At 49.1% G+C, this 20,186-nt stretch overlaps 1 protein-coding gene across 1 annotated transcript; it reads right to left on the reverse strand.

Moving 5' to 3' along the window:
- Positions 1 to 559: 559 nt before the first annotated feature.
- MYL4 (myosin light chain 4) lies at positions 560 to 11,557 on the reverse strand. Its single transcript, XM_036342060.1, has 7 exons — positions 11,361 to 11,557; positions 8,928 to 8,955; positions 5,171 to 5,320; positions 2,841 to 3,014; positions 2,318 to 2,395; positions 1,266 to 1,310; positions 560 to 734 (listed from the first exon to the last, which is right to left on the reverse strand). Exons 1-6 carry the CDS (start codon positions 11,475 to 11,477, stop codon positions 1,282 to 1,284), a joined length of 576 nt encoding a protein of 191 aa, XP_036197953.1. The 5' UTR covers positions 11,478 to 11,557; the 3' UTR covers positions 560 to 734; positions 1,266 to 1,281.
- Positions 11,558 to 20,186: the final 8,629 nt, after the last annotated feature.

Below are 20,186 nucleotides of genomic sequence, written 5' to 3' on the forward strand. Positions count from 1 at the left end.
TGCCAGCTGGAGGTGGATAAGCTGGACAGTGAGCCTTGGAAGGAACGGAACTCCTCCTATTACCACTCCTCAAACCACAGACCCTCCAGAGTTCTCTGCTCGTGGTCTGACCCTCATGCTTCTATCTAGATCAGCCGTGGGCAAACTACGGCCCGCGGGCCAGATCCGGCCCCTTTGAAATGAATAAAACTAAAAAAAAAAAAAAAAGACCGTACCCTTTTATGTAATGATGTTTACTTTGAATTTATATTAGTTCACACAAACACTCCATCCATGCTTTTGTCCCGGCCCTCCGGTCCAGTTTAAGAACCCATTGTGGCCCGCGAGTCAAAAAGTTTGCCCACCCCTGGTCTAGATCCATGGGGAGCCCTTGTCTCCTGACTCCCAGATACTACTCATTTCTCTGAGGAATACACATGAGGCCTCAAGTGACCTCTCTCTCTCTCTCTCTCTCTTTCTCTCTCTCTCTCTTTCACACACACACACACACACACACACACACACACACACACACCCCTAAATTAATTAGTGTTTAAGAAACAACTCAGAGACTGGTGGGGATCAGGGAACGCGGCCCAGCCTTGCTGGGGCTGTTTATTTGCAGGGAGGGCTATGGGCCCATGAGGCACTCGGGCTGTGGTGCAGTGATGAGTCCAGGACTCCCGCTCCCAGCTCCGTCACTCAGGGCCTCTCACTAACTCACCCTGGGAGGGCTAGGTCCAAGGGCCAGGCACCTGGAAGAAAGTGCTAGATGGAAAGGGCATCTCTCCCTCCATACCCAGTCCCTACCCGCCCCTCCCATAACAGACCCCACCTCCCTATCAGGATGGCACCAAGCCCAGGGGAGCACAGAGAAGAGAGTGAGGAACAGGGTCAAGAGCACAGGCCAGGGACCCTCCTTCCACCTGGGACCTGACTTTCTCATCCACCGGAACCTGTACAAGTGGCCCCAGGCCTGGGGGAGAAAATGGTGTCTGGCCTTGAGAGACCCTAGGAGAGGCAGGAGGATGTGGCTGATGAGAGTCAAGGTAGGGTGCAAAGGCCAGGGAGGACAGGAAGCTGGGCAGGAAGGGAATGAGGAGAGGAGACAGGAGCAAAGGGGTTGGAGAGGAGATGATGGAAGGGGCTGGACTGCGCTCCAGTCATCAGCCCCTGTGGTTTCCTCTCCGGGGTTAGGTCTGGGCCAGAAGAGCCTGGGCATGTGATGTTGTTCCAAAGCCCCTCTGCGGCCCCAGAAAGGACCAGGTTTGAGAGGTTGTACTCACCCTGGAGGGGCCTGCTTCACCCCGACATGATGTGCTTGACAAAGGCTGGGAAAGAAGACAAAAATCAGCCATTGGCCCTGGCTGGTTTGGCTCAGTGGATAGAATGTCAGCCTGGGGACTGAAGGGTCCCGGGTTTGATCCCAGTCAAGGGCACATGTCTGGGCTGTGGGCTCAGTCCCCGGTGGGGGTCGTGCAGGAGGCAGCCAATAGATTCTCTCTCATCATTGATGTTTCTATCTCCCTCTCCCTTCCTCTCTGAAATCAATAAAAATATATATATTTTAAAAATCAGCCCTTGCCCTGGCCGGTTTGGCTCAATGGATAGAGCGTCGGCCTGTGGACTGAAAGGTCCCAGGTTCGATTCCGGTCAAGGACATGTACCTTGGTTGCGGGCATATCCCCAGTGGGAGGTGTGCAGGAGGCAGCTGATCAATGTTTCTCTCTCGTCGATGTTTCTAACTCTCTATCCCTTTCCCTTCCTCTCTGCAAAAAATCAATAAAATATTTTTTTTTTAAAAAAATCAGCCCTTGAACTTGGCCCTTCTCAGCTCTTTATTGCCCCCTTGGCCCCTTAAACCTCTTCCCTCCTCCCTATATTGCCTGACTTCAAACCTTCCCACTACCCCTTCTCCAGACTGTGGTTCTTTCTCTTATTTGAGGATTGGTGGGAGGAGCTGGAAGAGGGAAAGAGACCTCAGTTGTGCTCTCTGTCCACTCTGTGCTGATACTCGACATAAATGAAATATATTACCTTTACTAGTCCCCACAACCTTGAGAAAGGTACCTGCATTACCCCATTTCTCAGATGAGAAAACTGAGGCTCAGAGAAGGTAAGTGACTTAATCAAGGTGATATAGCTCATGTGTCACAGATCTATCTTCAAATTCCATGCTTCTTCCATTATACCAGGATGGAAAGGAACAGCACCAAAGCCAAACTGGTGGCCATGTCCACTAGTTCCTGGATCTGTTCTACTCTGCAGTCCGCCCGGCCCACACTGTGCTTGCCCTTCCTTGCCTGGGTACGCGGGGAAGCAAGGCATGACCTGATACCTTCGTAATTGATGCAGCCATTGGCATCCTCCTGCCCAGCTAACAGCTGCTCCACTTCCGCCTCAGTCATCTTCTCTCCTGGGGTGGGAGGCAGGAGGCTCTTAGTTGCAGATAGCAAAGGAGGGACAGGAAAAACCCAAACACCCCCTCAAGTCTGAAGGACTTCCTGACCTGGGAAGTGGTCAGACCATACCTCCCCCAAAGGCACTGCAGAGTGGAGCCAAGGGTCTTACAGCCCTTCCTAGACCCCCAGGCCTCTCCCTCTGCCTTGCAGCTCTCACTGGGTGAACAGACCAGGGCCCTAGTGACCAAGGCAAAGGTAAGGACAGGAACCCTGGGTCCCACCTCTCAGGCCTCAGCGATCACCCCTGCTCTGCCAACCTGCTCCCCTCTTCTTCCAAACCCAGCTGGGGCAGGGAGCCAGGGCTGGACCAGGATGTGATCCTCAGGACGCAGGGACTCCCCAAACCTGCCCCCCGGGCACCTCCCACCCCTCCACTCTGCTTCTGCCCGGCTGGCATACCCAGGGTGGCAAGGACATGGCGAAGCTCAGCGCCCATGACCGTGCCGTTGCTCTCCTTGTCGAACACGCGCAGCCCCTCTACGAAGTCCTCGTAGGTGCCCTGCTCCTTGTTGCGGGAGATGTGCTGCAGGATGGGCAGGAACGTCTCAAAGTCCAGCATCTTGGCATTCATCTCTGCAGGTGGCAGGGGAAGGAAAGAGAAGTGACGTGAGCAGAATCGCAAGGGGAGCAGAGGGGCCTCCTCCCAGCTCTGCCAAGTAGGACCCATCCCTGGCAGCACTCAGGGCTTGGCTGCAGCCACTTCTGGGTGGGACACCCAGCCAGTGATCCTGGAGGGCCCAGAGCTCACAGGAGCAAAGCAGGAGGCTGGCTCTGCGGCATTCTTCTCAGTGAAAGGGCAGAAGCGAAAAGGAACCACCAGACCTCTGAGCTCCAGGTGGCCAGCCAGGTGGGGAGCTGAGGGGGCAACAACAGAATCTGAGGGGCCCAACTGAGACTTCGGACATGTGACAGACATACAGTCACAGAGGCAAACTGCTAGGATTGCAAAAAAAAAAAAAATCTTTATTTTTTATAACTCAGCATTTGGGGTTCATTACTGGACCACATTGACTAGAGCTATCTGAAGCAATAATTTTTATAAATTTACAATTCTCTTGTGACTAGTATACTTCTCCCCCATTGTAGTGTGTTAAAAAGCTTCAATTTAATACAGTGGTTCTCAGCCTTGGCTGCACATTAGAATCACCTGGGAATCTTTTTAAAATCCTGATTTCTGGGCCTCATCCTCCGGAAATTCTGTTTCTTTGTTACTAATGTTGTGGCCCCAACCCATAACAAAGAAACAGAATTTCCGGAGGATGAGGCCCAGAAATCAGGATTTTTAAAAGATTCCCAGGTGATTCTAATGTGCAGCCAAGGTTGAGAACCACTGATTTAATAGATGTAAACCATTTTTTAAAAATATTTTTTATTGATTTTAAAGAGGGAGAGGGAGAGAGAGAAAACACACATCAATAATGAGAGAGACTCATCAATCAGCTGCCTCCTGGACCCACTCCCCACAATGGCGATGGAGCCAGCAACCCCAGGCATCTGCCCTGATGGGGAATCCCCTGACCTCCTGGTCCACAGGTGGGTGTTTAACCACTGAACCACACTGGCTGGACTCTTTCTTTTATAACAACCTAGAAACCCCTCCAAATGGAAGTGCCCAGATATCTTTTGACCCCTGAGAAGCCCTGCCAACCTGAACAAGCTTCTGGTCCTTGAACGATCAGACGGAGGCCTAAAACCAGGACTACAGGCTTTATTAGAGGAAAAGCACCTGCCGGGCTGCCTCACAAGACAGCAACACGTGCAGGGGTGTTTTGAGGGGCGGAATGGGAAGGGGTGGGGGGCTTAGTGTACTCGGCGGACACTGATTGGTGGTTTACTGCATTGTCCATATAGGACAAGGGCTTAGGGTATTTGGCAGGTGTGGATTGGTGGTCCAATGTATAGTCCATATAAGGTATCTGGTTAGTCACTCAGGTATTTCTGGGCTGCAGGTTACGTCATACCCCGCCCACCAGTTGGGGGAAGGGAGGATCTATCAGTCCTCTGGCCCTTTCCTACCCACATCCTTCACCCTGCACTGGTGTCTTCACCAGCAAAAGGAGGAGGGGAGGGGTCAGAACAAAGGAAGGGGGAGGGGACCTCCAGAGATGGCGCACCCTGGGTGGGGTGCTCCTGCCATGTCTGCATGTCTGCCTGGCCCCACCTAGTGCCAGCACCTCTGAGGAGCAGGACCTGTGCGAAAGGACTGGGGCAGGAGCAGCTGCTGACTTTACTGCCTCACATGACAGATGACACTCACCAATGAGACACACTCCCTTGCACCACTTTCTAAACTCCCATTGGCCGAATGCAAATGAGTGAAAGAGGCATCACTCTAGAGCTAATCTTGAATCCGCTCTAATTTCTATTAAATGAGTAATTTGCCACCCTCAGTGCTCTGACCATTATCAGACACAAATTATTTGTGATAAAACTCACAAGGGTCACAGGATATCTCAGTGCTGTGACGCCTAGACGAAGGGCTCCCGGGTGGGGAGTGGGGGCGGGTGGTTAGTTATCAGATTCCCACCGAGCCCCCCTTCCCAGTGTCCCTGGCACCCTTGAGTGTCAGAGGAGGATAGGATGTCGCTTTGCCCTCCAGGAGCAAGGCCAGGCCACATTCTGCAAGGGTCAGCTAAGTGCGGAGGGAGGCTGGTGGAGAAGGGATACAGGGGAGAAGGGAGGGAGGGGCCCACAGGAGGCAGATCTGGGCGAAAGGCCCAGCGGCTGACCTTCGGGCTTGGGCTTGCCCAGGACGCGCAGCACCTCCGCGTTGGTGGGGTTCTGGCCCAGCGCCCGCAGCACGTCCCCACACTGCGCGTAGGCGATCTTCATCTCCCCAGTCGGGGTCCGGTCGAACAGCGAAAAGGCCTCTTTGAACTCTGCGGAGAGACGACCCAGCTCAGCCCCCTGGGCCAGGGGAAGGCAGGGGCTGGGGGCTGATCAGCCTCCACCCGGGCTGAAGGGCAGCCCAATGTGGCTTATAAAATGTTTCAATATTTCCCTCCCGGGTCCTCCCTGGAGCACACACCCACCCTGTTTTCTGACAACTAAAGGGGCAGCCTAGGGCCTCGGTGACCTGTTCCAACGCTGGGTCTGGGATCTCTGCTATCAGTCGGTTGTCACATAATGAATGTCTGCCCTGCTTCCAGCCCTCCCAGCTACCCATCCTCCCCAGGTGCAGGTGAGGATCCTGACTGTTGAACATGTCAGGGAAGTGAAAGCAGCACTGGTTCAGGGGTAAGAATTCCTGGCTTTGCAGACCTCGGCAGGATAAGCCTGGCGGGTCTGTTTTCCTGGCACCACGGGGAGCAACAGCGCCACCCACCGGGCACGCCCAGTTACTGGGAGTGTCAGAGGAGATGGCAGCATGTGGAGGCACTCTGCGAAGTGATCATACCTGTTCGAAAGTCAGCTAATTAGTATCAGTACTTCCTGTTCCGGGCTCAAAGAGGGCTCCCAGGCCAGAGAAGACGACACGGTGGAAACAGACCTTCCGACTCTGCCCCTGACCAGCACATGGCCTCAGGCAAACCACTAACCTCTGCGTGTCCTCCTTTTTTGGCTCTAAGTGGGGATACAGCGTTCACCTGAGTGGGTGGCTGAGGACGACGGGGATTTCCTGGTTCTCAAGCCAGCTTAGATCTACAAGGACTACACTCCCGGAAGGGATCAGGGCAGGTGTCCACGGGGCCAGGCTGAATGAAGACACTCCTGGGCCCTTGCAAAGAACCTTAATTCCTCACTAATTTGGATTCAAGCAGTTCATTACTGGGGATAATTTGGACTGGGAATGGCATTGAAGTTACCTTATACCATCCACAAAAAAATCGTTTACTAAGCAGATTAACAATATAAGCCAAAGAAGAATGTGTAAACTTCTCAGGAGAAAAGCTGTGTTTAATCCTCTCCAAGTACGTTAGAAACAATTATTTACTTAGAGGCTGCATATGGGTTACTTACAAATCATTCCACGTGTCAAAGCTGGCTCCCCAAAACGTTTACTTGTACCTCTTTGTTAGGCTTTGGATGAATTTAAAAGATAGAAAACCACATGTCTGTCACATTATTGAATAATTGAGTTCAAATTCCATTTTCATTGCTTACTAGCTGTGTGACTTTGGGAAAGTAAATATTTAACCTCTATAAAATCTCTTCTATAAATGGCACCTGTCTCACAGGGTTTTTTCATTACATCCAAATTAAATACAATAATGTATGTAAAAACCCTTAACACAATGAATGGCACATATCAAATCCTCCAACAATGGTATTAGTATTATTTTACTGACTTTAATCCTAATTTTACCATTTAACTATGTGACCAAGTCACTTAACCTCAATACACCTAGGTTTCCACCTCTGTAATAAGGAAATAACACCAATCTCACATCTGTGTTGGAGGGTTTAATTTGTTTTTTTTAACTTTTGAAGCAATTAGCTTGCCTTTCAGCACAAAGTCAGTGCTCAATAAATACATATTTGTTAGTTGACTCTGAACTCTGACTTTTTGATCTCCTCCTGGTTCACTCAAACGAGTCAGGTCGAATCTAATAAAAGAAGGAATCTCCTCATAAAAGAAGACTATAATGATACCTCGTAGGAAGATGGAACATGAGGAGGAAAGGAATAAGAACAACCTACGACTTGAGTACTTACTGTGGGCCAGGCCCAGAGCTGATAATTTTTCATGGATTATCTCATTAATCTTTACAAAAACCTTATGCTGTCGGTATTATTGCCCTCATTTTGGACCAATGCAGATGTGACTTCTGGCCAGCTATCAAGGAAACCAAGGAAATGGTGAGGAGGAAGGAGAAGGAAGAGACTTGCAGCGACTGCTAATGCTCCACCCACCAGGCACTCCCAGTTACTGAGAGTGTCAAATGAGATGGCAGTGTGTGGAGGCACTCTGCAACGTGATACTACCTGTTCAAAAGGAATTACACACACAGGAAAACCAAACACTGAAGTTTAGCATTGATACCAGAGAAAAACAAAACCAGGGTGACCTTGAGGTGTCTGAGAGGTGATGCTAATGGGCTCGGAAGAAACCTTTTCTCAATCGTCTGTAGCTTGTTAGAGCAATGAGTAATGATGGTAACCCCTTTCTAGAAGGACATGAAAATCTGGAGAGGGACCAGAGAAGGAAGTCAAAACACCAGGAGATGGGCGGAGGGGCAACCATCAAGTTGGAGGGTGGGTGGAGATCTGGAAGCTTGTCTTGAAGCTACATTAAGTAACACTTTACATAAGATTGAGAAAAATAAATTGTCTTCATCAAAGATGGAGAAGCATTGCTAACGGAGATCACAGGTGGACTAGGGCAACCCCAATCACTGTTGGCCCTGCCACCATTAGTGGGTGAGCATCTTGGCAGATTTCAGGAGGAAGGAAGAGGAAGCTGGTAACGCAAAGGAGGGCTTTCCAATAACAGGAACAGGAATGAGGGCTTTTAAATACGTTAGAGAGTAGATTTGGGGCGTAGAGGAGGAAAAAGGCATTTTTGCTACGCATTCATTATGTTCCAGGTGGTCTGGCAGAGCAGTTAAGAACTACTAGTAGATCTGGAATCAGATTGCCTGAATTTGGATCTTGACTCCACTACCGACTGCCTGTGTGAGACTGGGCAAGCCACCCAACTTCTCTAAGCCTCAGCTTTGTCACCTGTAAAATGGGGTGGTAATAGTCCCCATCTCTCAGGGTTGTTGTGAGAATTAAATGAGTTAATGCAGGCTCAAGTAATAACATGTCGTAGGCAAAAGTGAGCAAATGGCAAATCAACACCAAATATGTTTGCTATTATGATAATGACTAGAGGCCTGGTGCACAAAATTTGTGCACGGGGTGGGGGAGGGTATGCCCCTCAGCCCAGCCTGCACCCTCTCCAATCTGGGACCCCTTGAGGGATGTCTGACTGCCCGTTTAGGCCCGATCCCGGTGTGGGCCCAAACAGGCCTAAACGGGCCTAAACAGGCAGTCAGACATCCCTCTCACAATTCAGGACTGCTGGCTCCCAACCACTCACCTGCCTGCCTGCCTGATCACCCCCTAACCGCTCCCCTGCCAGCCTGATCGACACCTAACTGCTCCCCTGCCAGCTCGATTGCCCCCAATTGCCCTCCCCTGTCCACCTGGTTCCCCCCCAACCGCCCTCCCCTGCAGGCCTGGTTGCCCCCAACTGCCCTCCCTTCCAGGCCTGGTCCCCCCCAACTGCCCTCTCCTGCAGGCCATCTTGTGGTGGCCATCTTGTGTCCACATGGGGCAGCCATCTTGTGTTGGAGTGGCAGTCAATTTGCATATTACTCTTTTATTAGATAGGGTGGTGATTACTATTATGGTGATGACAACAATTCCTCCTCTTCCTCCTCCTCCTCCTCCTTCTCCTCCTCCTCCTCCTCTTCCTCCTCCTCCTCCTCCTCTAGGAAGTGCAACAGAGAGGGTATGTGTGGGTGGAGGTGGGGGCGGACGGGAGCTGTTAGTACTCACCTTCTATCTGGTCAGCAGTGAAGTCTATCTGTGGGGAGAGAAACAGAGGCGTGAGAGCGCCAAAGGTTTCCAAAGGGAAGCAGAAGTGGCTTCCACCGCAGTCAGGTCACCTCCAACAGGCCCTGATCAGGAGGGAGGAGGCTGCGGGCTAAAGGTAGCACACCAGCCCCTGATGCATGGGACACGACTGACAGGCTGTGAAATAATGCAGCCTCCAAGTCTCTCTCAGCACCACTTGTTAAGTGATGATTCCCAGTGAAATGCCCTGGATAACTCTAGAACCTACACCCACTCCCTACTGTAATTTCTTTGTGTCAAATGTGAATTCCTTGTCCTATTGGCCATAAACTGACCTCACGTTCATCCCTTCAGACTCTCCCTGCTCCACAATCCTCCCACAGCCACACCTCCTCTCCCTTTGGGCACCTTCACTCCTCACCCTTGGCCTCCCTTTCCTTTTTTCTTTTCTTTCTTTCTTTTTTTTTTTTTTTTTTTTTTTTTTTGTTAATCCTCACCAGAGGATATTTTTCCCATTGATTTTTAGAGAAAGTGGAACGTAGGGCAGGGAAGAGTGCCCAGACACTAGGACCAGGCCTGCCAGTGGTGTCCCACAGGCGTGGCACATTAGGAGAACAAATCAGAAATAAAGGTGTCCTGCTGGGGAGATAGTCAGCTTTTTTTTTTTCCTTTTTAATATATTTTTATTGATTTCAGAGAGGAAGGGAAAGGGAAAGAGAGATAGAAATATCAATGATGATAGAGAATCATTGATCGGCTGCCTCCTGCACGCCCCTTACTGGGGATCGAGCCCACAATCCAGGCATGTGCCCTTGACTGGAATCAAACCCAGGGCCCTTCAGTCCACAGGCCAGATAGTCAGCTTTTCTTGCCAGGCTCTGCCCATAGAGTGATGTATGACCTAGAGTACCTGCGGGTGTTCTTCAGATCCTACACGATGCCTCAGTTTCCCCAGAGTGGTGCCATAACCGAGCTCAGGGATGGGCAACTGCCTTCCTCTCTTGGCCAAGCCAGTTCTGCTTAACTCCTGCCCCTTGGCGGCATCACCACAGATCAACCCAGGGTCCTTGGCCCAACTGCAGGGTCTCTGGGGCTGTGGGGGCCGGGAGGAACCTTAAGAGGGCAAGGGAGGGTCACCCAATGAGAGCTGGGGTTTTCATCTCCTGCCTACTTGTCACAGAACCTGCTCCTGGGCTGTTAATTTGCTCTGGTTCCTCACCACCCAGCCCTGACTTGAGGCTGATATTCCCAGGGGCCCACCACGCCCAACCTGTTATTAATAGCTCTTCATACCAGTGGCCAGCTGCCCTCTTACATTCCGGTGCCAAGGCTTAAAACTGCTTCGCTCTCCAGAGGCCTCTGACCTGCTCCTTCCTAGGCCTTTCCCCTCCCAGTTCCATTCCTTCGGCAGCTGCGCCGGAGAGCGGGGCACCCTGAAAGGACTGAGTCAGCGGCAGGGCCTACGCCAGCCCCAGAAAGAGGAACCTGCCGATGTCAGGGAGACAGGGCAGGGCAGAGAGGGAATGGGGCTGGGGTGGGAGAGGAAGCAGGGTCAGCAGCCTCACCAGGTGAGAGCGAGGGTCTTGGCTGGGGTGGGCCAGTGCTCTGCCGATGCCAGATAGGGGCCCAGGCCAAGGCCACAGAAGGAGCTGCCCACCTGGTGGGGGGGAGGCGAGGGAACCAGGTTTCTCTCACCTCATCTTTCAGAGTGAAGCCTTCCCCAGGCACAGGGAGCACACTCCCTCACTACGGACGTCGCTGACTCCACATTCCGCTGGCAGTTACATTACGTGTCCTTTTTCCATGTAGAAAACATACTACCTCTGGGGAAAGGGTGAGTCACTTTCACTTCACTATGGTGGCCTCCAGAGTGCCTTAAAAGGTTGAATGGCCCTAATCAGTTTGGCTCAGTGGATAGAGCGTCGGCCTGCGGACTGAAAGGTCCCGGATTCGATTCCGGTCAAGGGCATGTACCTTGGTTGCGGGCAACATCCCCAGTAGGAGGTGTGCAGGAGGCAGCTGATCGATGTTCCTCTCTCTCTCTCATCGATGTTTCTAACTCTCTATCCCTCTCCTTTCCTCTCTGTAAAAAAATCAATAAAATATATTTTTTTAAAAAAGGTTGAATGGTTGCACTTCCCTGCCATTCCTAACTCTGCTGGGCAAGTTAGGGTGACAGAGCAGCGCTTTGTCAGACGGAGCAGAGACCCGTTCTTCTTGAGGGGCAAGACCTACAACCCAAAACACTCTCCCCAGCCCCAGCACCTGCCCCACTGCCCCCCAGGACTGTGATCTGGGGCATGGACCCCATAGCCTCACCCGAGTCCAGCCTCCTTGAAGTAGGTCTCTGAGCTTCAGGCCAATAGGGTCCTGAATGCCATCCCCACCCCATCCCAGCGGCTGAGGCTCACTCACCTTTACACTCTTGGGGTCAAAGGCAGGTTCCTTGGGGGGCTCGGGAGCTGGGGCAGGGGCTGGGGCTGGGGCTGCCTTGGCCGCTTCCTTCTTGGGCTCAGGCTTCTTGGGAGGCATGTTGCCTTGCCGAGATCTTTAGTGGAGGTGGCACCTAGGAAGGAACCAAGAGCTGTGGCACCTGGGAAACGAGACGGGAGACTGGGCCGCCTCCCTCCCCTTTTATCCTGGGCAGGAGCCCCCACAGAGGGCCTGGGTGAGAGCAAGAGCAGCTGCTACTGACTATAAAAGGAAGAAACACCAGCAGGGGACAGCTGACAACTGTGTATTGTCACCAGGTTTGGTGCTCCCGGCCCCCTCCCCCTCTCCCCACTCCTCACACCCCTCACAGCCTCTACCTCTGGGACAGGCTGACCCCTTCCTGCCAATTGGTGGAAACCCAGAGGGGCCAGGAAAGCAGGCCCTCTCAAAAATGCCAGCGTCCAGCCAGAGAGATGAGCTGACTTGAGCAGTTGATAACCCTCACACAAAGCCCAGGGGAGGGTCAGGCTTTTTTTAGCCCCTCCTGAGTGGAGGCAGCCCACTGCACATTCCTTTGAAGCCAAGATCCTTTAAGCTGAGAGCCACTCTGGGGCCTCGGCTCTGTCCTGAGGCTCAACTCTCAGGCCTGCAGCCCGGAAGCAGCAGCTGGTCCGGCCAATGCACACTGTCCCACCCCCCACCCCCAATCCACAGGGTGAACGCTCCATCTTCCAGAGCAGGCACCCTAGGAACTCCACAGACCTCGGGTCCCCACCGAACTTAATTCATTCACACAACAGGTGTCGAGCATTTAACATATGCCCGGGGGACCAGGAGGAGAGGTAGAGAGGTGTGGCTGAAAGGTGATGGGACTGGGGGTCAGAAAACTCAGGTCTCAAAAAAAAAAAAAAAAAAGAAAAGAAAACTCAGGTCTCAATTTGTACTGTATCTCTAACTCATTCTGTGCCACCTGGATGTGTGTGTGTGTGTGTGTGTGTGTGTGTGTGTGTGTGTGTGGTGCTTACTGTGTACCAGGCACCACAATAAGTCTTCATCACATTAAGTCTCATTAAGTCTTCATCACAAACCTATAAGGTAAATATTATTATTACCGCCATATTTCACAGGGGGAGATTGAGACGAAAAGTAGCAACAACTAACAAGGTCACTCAGCTAATGAGCTATGAGATGCATGAGAGCCCAGGAGTGTCTGATTCTAACGTGTATGCTTGAATGCTTGATACGACCATCCCATTTATGGGGGACACATATGTCTGTGTGTTCATTAGAAAATTCAGGATGAATACACACGAACTAAAGTGTTAACAGGAGACACCCCCTGGAGACCTACAGGGTGAGGACAGGACGATGACAGCAATTGGCAGTTTTTTACCCTTTCACTTCCTGTATTCATGAAAATTTTTATAACGAGCATGTGCTGTTTTTGTGAGACGTGTTGAAAGTCAATAAACGTTCAGAAAAACAACACACACAAAAGCTTAGCCACTGCACAGAATTGCTTTGAGCTGGATCCTGAGACCATAGTTCAGAGGATAAAGGGAAATCATGCTGAGAAAGGCAGAAAAGTCATTTGGCCTTTCTAGGCCAAGTTTCCTCGCCTATAAAACCAGATTGCTAGACTACGGAACACCTGGTCCCTGCTAGCTCCTAAGCTTGCAATCTGCCCATTCCCAGGCTCCCTAAACTCAGGCTCCAAGTCCCAGATCTTTCAGAACCCGAAGGTTTTATAGATGAGGAATCTAAGCCCAGGGACCTCAAGACATACAGGCAGAGGTGAGCATCTAATTCTGCCCTGTGTGTGGCGCTCTGACACCACCCTGCCCCTCCTGTAACCTGTACCTGCTCTCTCTGCTGGTGGGTGATGAGCCTTCAAAGGGAACTGAGGGTGGGGATGGACCAGGACTTGCCCAAGGGGATACTAGAGCAAGGCCAGGGTGCAAACCGTAGGCTAGCCCTGGTCCTGGGCTGGTGTGGAGGCTCCTTCGCTCTTTTCCCCTCACCTTTTCTCTTCTTCGGCCTCCCCTGCTCTCTTCCTTCTGAGTCCTTGTCACCTGCTCCCGGGTGCCTCTGCCTGCACCCTTCCCGTTTCCCTGTCTGACCCCTCCGTGACTACCTTATTCCCCAGGAGGGTTGGGAACTCAGGTGGTTGATGAGGAAGGAAGAAAGAGGAAGCCGGGCCTCTCCCCACTCTCTTCCCCTTCCCGGACCAGGTGCCCTGCAGGGTTTACAGAGAGCCACAAGCTGGCGTTTCTGTAGAAAGCTGCAGGCCAGAAGCTGGACGACCCAGACCCGAGTTCTGACTTTGCCAGCCACTTCCCCTCTCTGGGCCTCAGCTGGCTTGTCTCTTAAATGAGAGATGATGAGGAGCTTTCAAGTGGTTCAGCAGACACCTAAGGCTCCCTGACTTGCTGCCACCGCAAGGGACAAAGAGAGGCCAGGTTTGGGAGCTCCCCTACCCCCTGCCACTTTAAGCAGCACCTCTCCTGTGTGCTTCATATGCCCGCGATACTTTTCTAAGAAATGGTTCCATGGTTTAAAAGTTTTAAAATAAGCCGTAACCGGTTTGGCTCAGTGGATAGAGCGTTGGCCTGCGGACTGAAGGGTCACAGGTTTGATTCCAGTCAAGGGCATGTACCTTGGTTGCGGGCACATCCCTGGCAGGAGGTGTGCAGGAGGCAGCTGATCAATGTTTCTCTCTCATCAATGTTTCTAACTCTCTATCTCTCTCCCTTCCTCTCTGTAAAAAATCAATAAAATATATTTTTTAAAAAGTTTTAAAATAACTGCTGAATGAGATGCTCTCAGATGTTCCCTTCCAGTTAAAAAACAAGTTATTCTAATCATTCTAGAAAGAAGTGTGATCTTCAAAAGACAGAGCTGGGAGGTGGTCCTTTTCTTTCTTTCTTTCTTCCTTCCTTCCTTCCTTTCTTCCTTCCTTCCTTCCTTCCTTCCTTCCTTCCTTCCTTCCTTTATTCTTTCTTTCTTTTTCTTTCTTTTCTAAGGAGAAGCATAATATCCAATATGCTTGGGAACAGAGAGATGAGGCTAGGAAGCTGGGAAAGCTGAATGGGGCTCAAGCGCCATCAGGAACACGGAGAGGGTGTGGGCTTTAGAGGCAGATACGCATAGGTCTGAATCCTGGTTTTGCCATCATTTCCTTGGGCCTGGTCCTTTCAGGACCTTCCATAGCAAACATTTCCTTCTCTAGTGGTTGTGCGATCGGCATGAAAGGATGTCAGTAAGGCACCACAAACCATCTCTGGCTCGAAGGAAACATTCATTGCTGTTCATTTCTTTTTGCTTCCCCAGGCAGATGAAGCTAGAGATGTCCTCAGGTCTCTCTTATTTCCCAGGAAAAAAGTCCAGGAGAGGTGCCCACACGAGAGAGGCAAGGAAGGCGGCAGTGGCTAACGAGCGTATAAGGGTACAAGGTACAGATATAGGAGTGAGGAAGAAGTGAGAAGGAATGGGGTGCGGGGGAGGGCAGCAGCTGGGTCCCCATGGTGTGAAATATTTGTGGCTCAGAAAGCATGTAGCAGGTCCCTGGGGCCAGGCAGATAAGGAGCCTGTCTGCCTGAAACCGTAGGCCGCTGGCACCCCAGTGGGGGAGGAGATGCTCCTCAAATCCGTTTCTAATTCTCTGTAAGCCAGCTCAGCTGAAAAGTGTCTGGCACTTCAGAAGGGACCAGAGGAGAGCTGTGGTTTCCCAGAAAGAGCCATGCATCAAGAATCAAGACACCCGACACTAGCCTTGTTGTTGCTAAAACTCAAGACGCCCACAGTTCCTAAGAGCTCGGTCACTGGAGTCAGAGGTTTCACTTTCTCATGATCTGCATTCTCCTTCATAGTCACTGAGTTTCACCTTCAAATCTTATCCATCTAGAGAATCCTTCCCGGGGCCTATGACAGGGTCTTACTCTCCAGTACATGTTGGCCAACCCAGAGCAAAGGAAGAGCGAAGGAAAGCGGCAGAAGTGTGAAGAGGCCAGTCTAGCAGCACGTACTGGCAGCCTCGCAACTGGCCAGGGAGGCATCGGGTGGTTCCTGGGCCAGAGTCACTCCAGCCCACTCAAATGCTTCCTCTGGGAGGACTTCAAACTCAGTGCATGGAATACCCAGGCAGAGTTTCACACCAACCAGTTTACGTCACATGTCAAATTCAGAGACAAACCCCCAGAAGAGAAATGACATCAGACCTCATTAGGGCTGGGCTTTTATGCACATTCACTCACCCTCATCCCTTCGCCTCTAACTGCGCAGAGCCTGTGTCCTGCCCTGAGAGACGTACGTTAGAGTCTCCAGCTTGGGCTCAAATGCTGCTGACAGCAGGGCTGGCCATTAAGGCCTCGTCCTTGTCACCCTCCTTCCTCTCTTCTAGCCAATATCTCATAAGCTAGACACCACGGGGCAGACGTGGCCAACACTACATTAATCTGTCCATAGAGGACGCTGGGTAAATCAGCCTCTGCTGCAAGGGAGAGGTTAGGAGGGCCCACCCAGGAGCCAGACTGCCAGGGTAAGAGTCCTGAACAGGTTAGTTCACTAGGGAAGCTAGTTAACTTCTTTATGCCTCAGTTTTCCCATCTATCCAATGGGACTGCTAATATAACCTCATAGGGCTGAGTCACATGGGTCACATGCTTACAACAATGTCTAGCACAGAGCAAGTGCTCAAAATCCTTAAGCTTCAGTCCTGATGGAACTAATGTGACCGCTGCTCCCTGTCCCGAGATCGACCGTGGAAGAATTATAAAGAGAAAATACCAATATTTCAAACTGTTGTGTGTGGTAGAGGGGTGGCTGTGGTTTCGGGCAGGAGGGGGCCAGGTATGGCTGTGGAATGATAAAAAAGAAAAGGAGTGAAAATAAAATTATGTCTAGCCCACTCTTTTCCCCTAAACTAAAAAAAAAAAAAAAAGAAAGAAAAAAAAAATTATGTCTAGCAAAAAAGAAAAGGAGCTCTCATGTTCTGATCTGTTTTCATCCACCACTATCTTAGAACAAACAGTGATGCCCCTTCACCGGTGTGACTCAAACCTGTGACCCAGGTGCTGGTGAGGCCAGCATCAGGGCACTGCAGAGGAGCCGTGCTGGTGAAGAACTGATAAAAAACAGAGAAGGGGCAACCAGACTTTACCAGTTGTTTCCCCTCCTCATCCCTTCAACTCTCAGGGCAGGTGAATTACCATCTTAGAAGCACCTCCCCCTAAGGTTAAAATTGAAGCTCCAATGAAAGAAAATGCTTTTGGAGCATTGTGTCTTAGCAAGATAGGTACAAGAATTTATGCTAAAACAGAAACCTCTCATAATGCACATTTTTAAACATAATATGCGGAAATTTTAATTAAAATCAACAGCACTACATAAACTGGCTGCAAAATCCACACGAAAGGTTTAAATGTTTTGTTGATATTAATAAATTTCGAATTGCTTTTCCATTTAAGCAATATCTCCTGAATTTCATGTTAGTGATACCGAGTTAACACAAGAACGAGTGAATTTAGTTAGCTTGGAATGTAGTTGTGAAATTTGTATGCTTTTGCTTCAAAGTCAAGTCAATTCTCAAATAGATAAAACAATTTTGTCAATTTGGATGAGAATACTAAAGGGAAATACTTTTTGGTACTTGATTCAATTATTGGAAAAATTTAAAGTATTCTTGGAACAATTTAGGTATGTAAATCAACTTTTTCAACTGTAAATTTTATAAACTTTAAATGCAGATCAAGTATTTCTGATAAAAATTTAACATTCAAATTAAGATGCACTATAAGAATAAAACACAGGTTTTGAAAACCAAATAAAGAGTGCAATACATCTCATTAGTAAATGTTATACTGATTACATGTTGAACATTTAACATGTAACATTTTGGATATTCTGGGTTAAATAAAATATGTTATTTTAATAATTTAAATGCATGCATACTAGAAGCATACTAGAACCATTATTCAAAAACACATACAGCCCTAACCATTTGACTCAGGGGATAGAGTGTCAGCCTGCAGACCAAAGGGTCCTGGGTTCAATTTCAGTCAAGGGCACGTACCTTGGTTGCAGGCTCCTCCCTGGCCAGGCTCTGGTCAGGGGCATGCAGAAGGCAACCAATCAATGTGTTTCTCTCACACCGATGTTTCTCTCTGTCTTTCCCTCTCTCTCCCACTCTCCCTAAAAATCAATGGAAAAAATATCCTCAGGTGAGGATTAACAAAAAACAAACAAACAAAAATACACATTAAAAATAATTGACTATTGCCCAACAGGAATGTAGTTTGAATGGGATGGGGCAATGAGAGAAAAGGGATTAATAAATAATTAAACAAGAGAGACCTTGCATGGACCACTGATGAAAGAAAGTTATAAATCAAGGAGAATGATTAACCTGATCCTCTGTATCTAAGATTCTTTTACTACCAAGGAAGGAGGGGGAAAGCAATGAATAACCTGAAGTCTCATTGACCTATAAGGCCCACAGCGACAAAGGTAAAGGCAGAAAAGGAGTAGAAAGGTGTCTAAAGTCAAAATTTCAAGGACCGTGGTAGCACGGACTTTCACTGCCCTTTAATCACCCCTTAAACTTTATTTCCACAGCTGCTTGAGCATCAGTGGAGGACGCGACATGTTTATCCAGAATGGTTGAAGCTAATTTCTGTGCTGAGGTAAGGACAGTGCCACCTAGTGACCCAGCTGTGAACTGAATCGTGGGAGCAGAAGGCTGGGAAGGGTGCAACAACATGTGGGTTACAGTCTGCCTGGGGATCTAAAGCAGAGGGCAAGACAGCTGGTGTTTGGCAAAGAGATTTATAGTTGAAAAGTAGCAGAGAGTGAGTTGGAATCCTCACCAGTCATCCAAACTGTGTTCTCCCAGACATCCTGACAGCTGCAAGGGGCTTTAGAGGCCCACGGAGAAGGAGGTGACTTGCCCAAGGTCATACTGTGAATCTTGGCAGAACTGAGACTAGAACCCAGGACACTACTCTAAGCAACAGTGAGAGCTGGTAGAGCTGACAGAGGTTCCCTCAGAGAGAGGCAGGACCCCTACCAGGCATGGAAGCAAGAAGGCATTAATGAAAGAGATGGCCTGACACCCTCAGCACAGATGGCTCTCAATAAGGGAAAGAAACTGAAACCCTTTGCAGGAACTCTTAGCATTTGGGGATATGCTTTTAATGCTAAAGATGATTCTCTTTTCTTGGTTTCCCTTTCCACCAGCTTCTTCTTTTACTTCTTGAATTCTGACATCCTTTCTAATGCTCCACCAGTGACTTCTCTGTGGCTAGATATTGTGGTCTTCTCTCCAGGCCTTCTCTGCTGTACTTATACCACCAAAGTTTTACCACGGGCCCGTCTCTCTTTTATTCAGCTTATCCTCATTCATTCACTAACTAACACTTAGTGAGCACCTATGGTATGCAAGTATTCTTACTAAAGTGAATAAGAGGCCATCTTTGGCCCCAAGGAGCTCACTGTCTGGTGTGGAGGATGCAGGTATACAAATAGTTTTAATACTCTGATAAATAATCTCACAGAAATATTACAAAATATTACATAACCAAAAAGAATGCACTTAGTTCTACCTGAAAAATCTATATCTCCAGTCCCAACTTCTTTCCTAAATTATTCAAACCTCACATTTTCAATCAACATTTGGACATTCTCACCTAAGGCACTTCAAACTCAGGATATTTTAAACCAAGTCCATCAACTGTCTCCCAAGTCATATATTTGTGATACACAAAGCAAAGAAACAATAACAAAGTATAATTCAAGTCAACTATAGTGTATGCTCAAGACTGAAATATAATCAAGTCTGTGATCTATTGCTCTGCAACTTATTTAGAGAAAAATGAAAGTCTACCTAGAAAATGGAGAAACAAAGAATCTATTCTATTGTGGACATCCTCTCCAGGTAATATAGATATTTTTTATTTAGTCAGGCAGAGGAAAAAGAGATAATAGCCAGTAGTTTCATTCAGTTCATTCGTTTTGTTTTAAGCTTTGGACTCACAAAGAGAACTTCTGGTTAGAATTCAAATGCCCTAAGGCAGTGGTCAGCAAACTGCGGCCCCTTGAGTGTGGCTCTTCCACAAAATACCACGTGCAAGCACACACGTACAGTGCGATTGAAACTTCGTGGCCACACTCAAGGGGCCAAAGAGCCGCATGTGGCTCTCGAGCCGCAGTTTGCCGACCACTGCCCTAAGGAGAAGGAATTGGATAAGAATATTTCTGACTGTAAATGAGTAACTATTTCCGTTATCGATCTTTTTTCCATATTCAACCATCGAGGATACTGGAATAATAGAAATTTATAGCTGCCTAGACTCCCTAGCAGTCTCTGCTGCATTCCAGGTCCCTATTGTTACCTCCAATTCACATAATCCTCAGCTGTCAGCATAATCTTTCTCAAATTCCATTCTCATGAGCAGCTCAATCACCACCAGCAGCTCTGTAGGTCTATTTTATAAAATCTAAAGTCATCAGCCTGGAACCCAAAGGTTATCAACTATCCCCAACACCACCATTTCAACCAAGCTTATACAGCCTTCACCCCAAGCAAGCTAATTGGCTTATAGTTTATCTTTTCCCCTGTTTTTTTTGGTTTTTTTTTTTTTTGTGTGTGTGTGTGTGTGTGTGTGTGTGTGTGTGTGTGTGTGTTTAATTCAGAAAGGATGGGAGAAAAAGAGAGAGAAACATCAATGATGAGAAAGAATCATTGATTGACTGCCTCCTGCACACCCCACACTGAGGATCAAGCCTGAAACTTGGGCATGTGCCCTGACTGGG

Source organism: Myotis myotis, unplaced genomic scaffold (assembly GCF_014108235.1).
Source record: "Myotis myotis isolate mMyoMyo1 unplaced genomic scaffold, mMyoMyo1.p scaffold_m19_p_17, whole genome shotgun sequence".
In the NCBI taxonomy this organism is placed as follows: domain Eukaryota; kingdom Metazoa; phylum Chordata; class Mammalia; order Chiroptera; family Vespertilionidae; genus Myotis; species Myotis myotis.

What these genes read in the sequence shown, in the direction of transcription:
- MYL4 (XM_036342060.1), bottom strand. Translation starts at nt 11,477, where the DNA reads ATGCCTCCCAAGAAGCCTGAGCCCAAGAAGGAAGCGGCCAAGGCAGCC. An exon ending in TTGACCCCAAGAGTGTAAAG is followed by an intron (nt 8,956 to 11,360) that starts GTGAGTGAGCCT and finishes CTCTCCCCACAG; the next exon opens with ATAGACTTCACTGCTGACCA. An exon ending in TGGCTGCATCAATTACGAAG is followed by an intron (nt 1,311 to 2,317) that starts GTATCAGGTCAT and finishes CTTCTTTCCCAG; the next exon opens with CCTTTGTCAAGCACATCATG.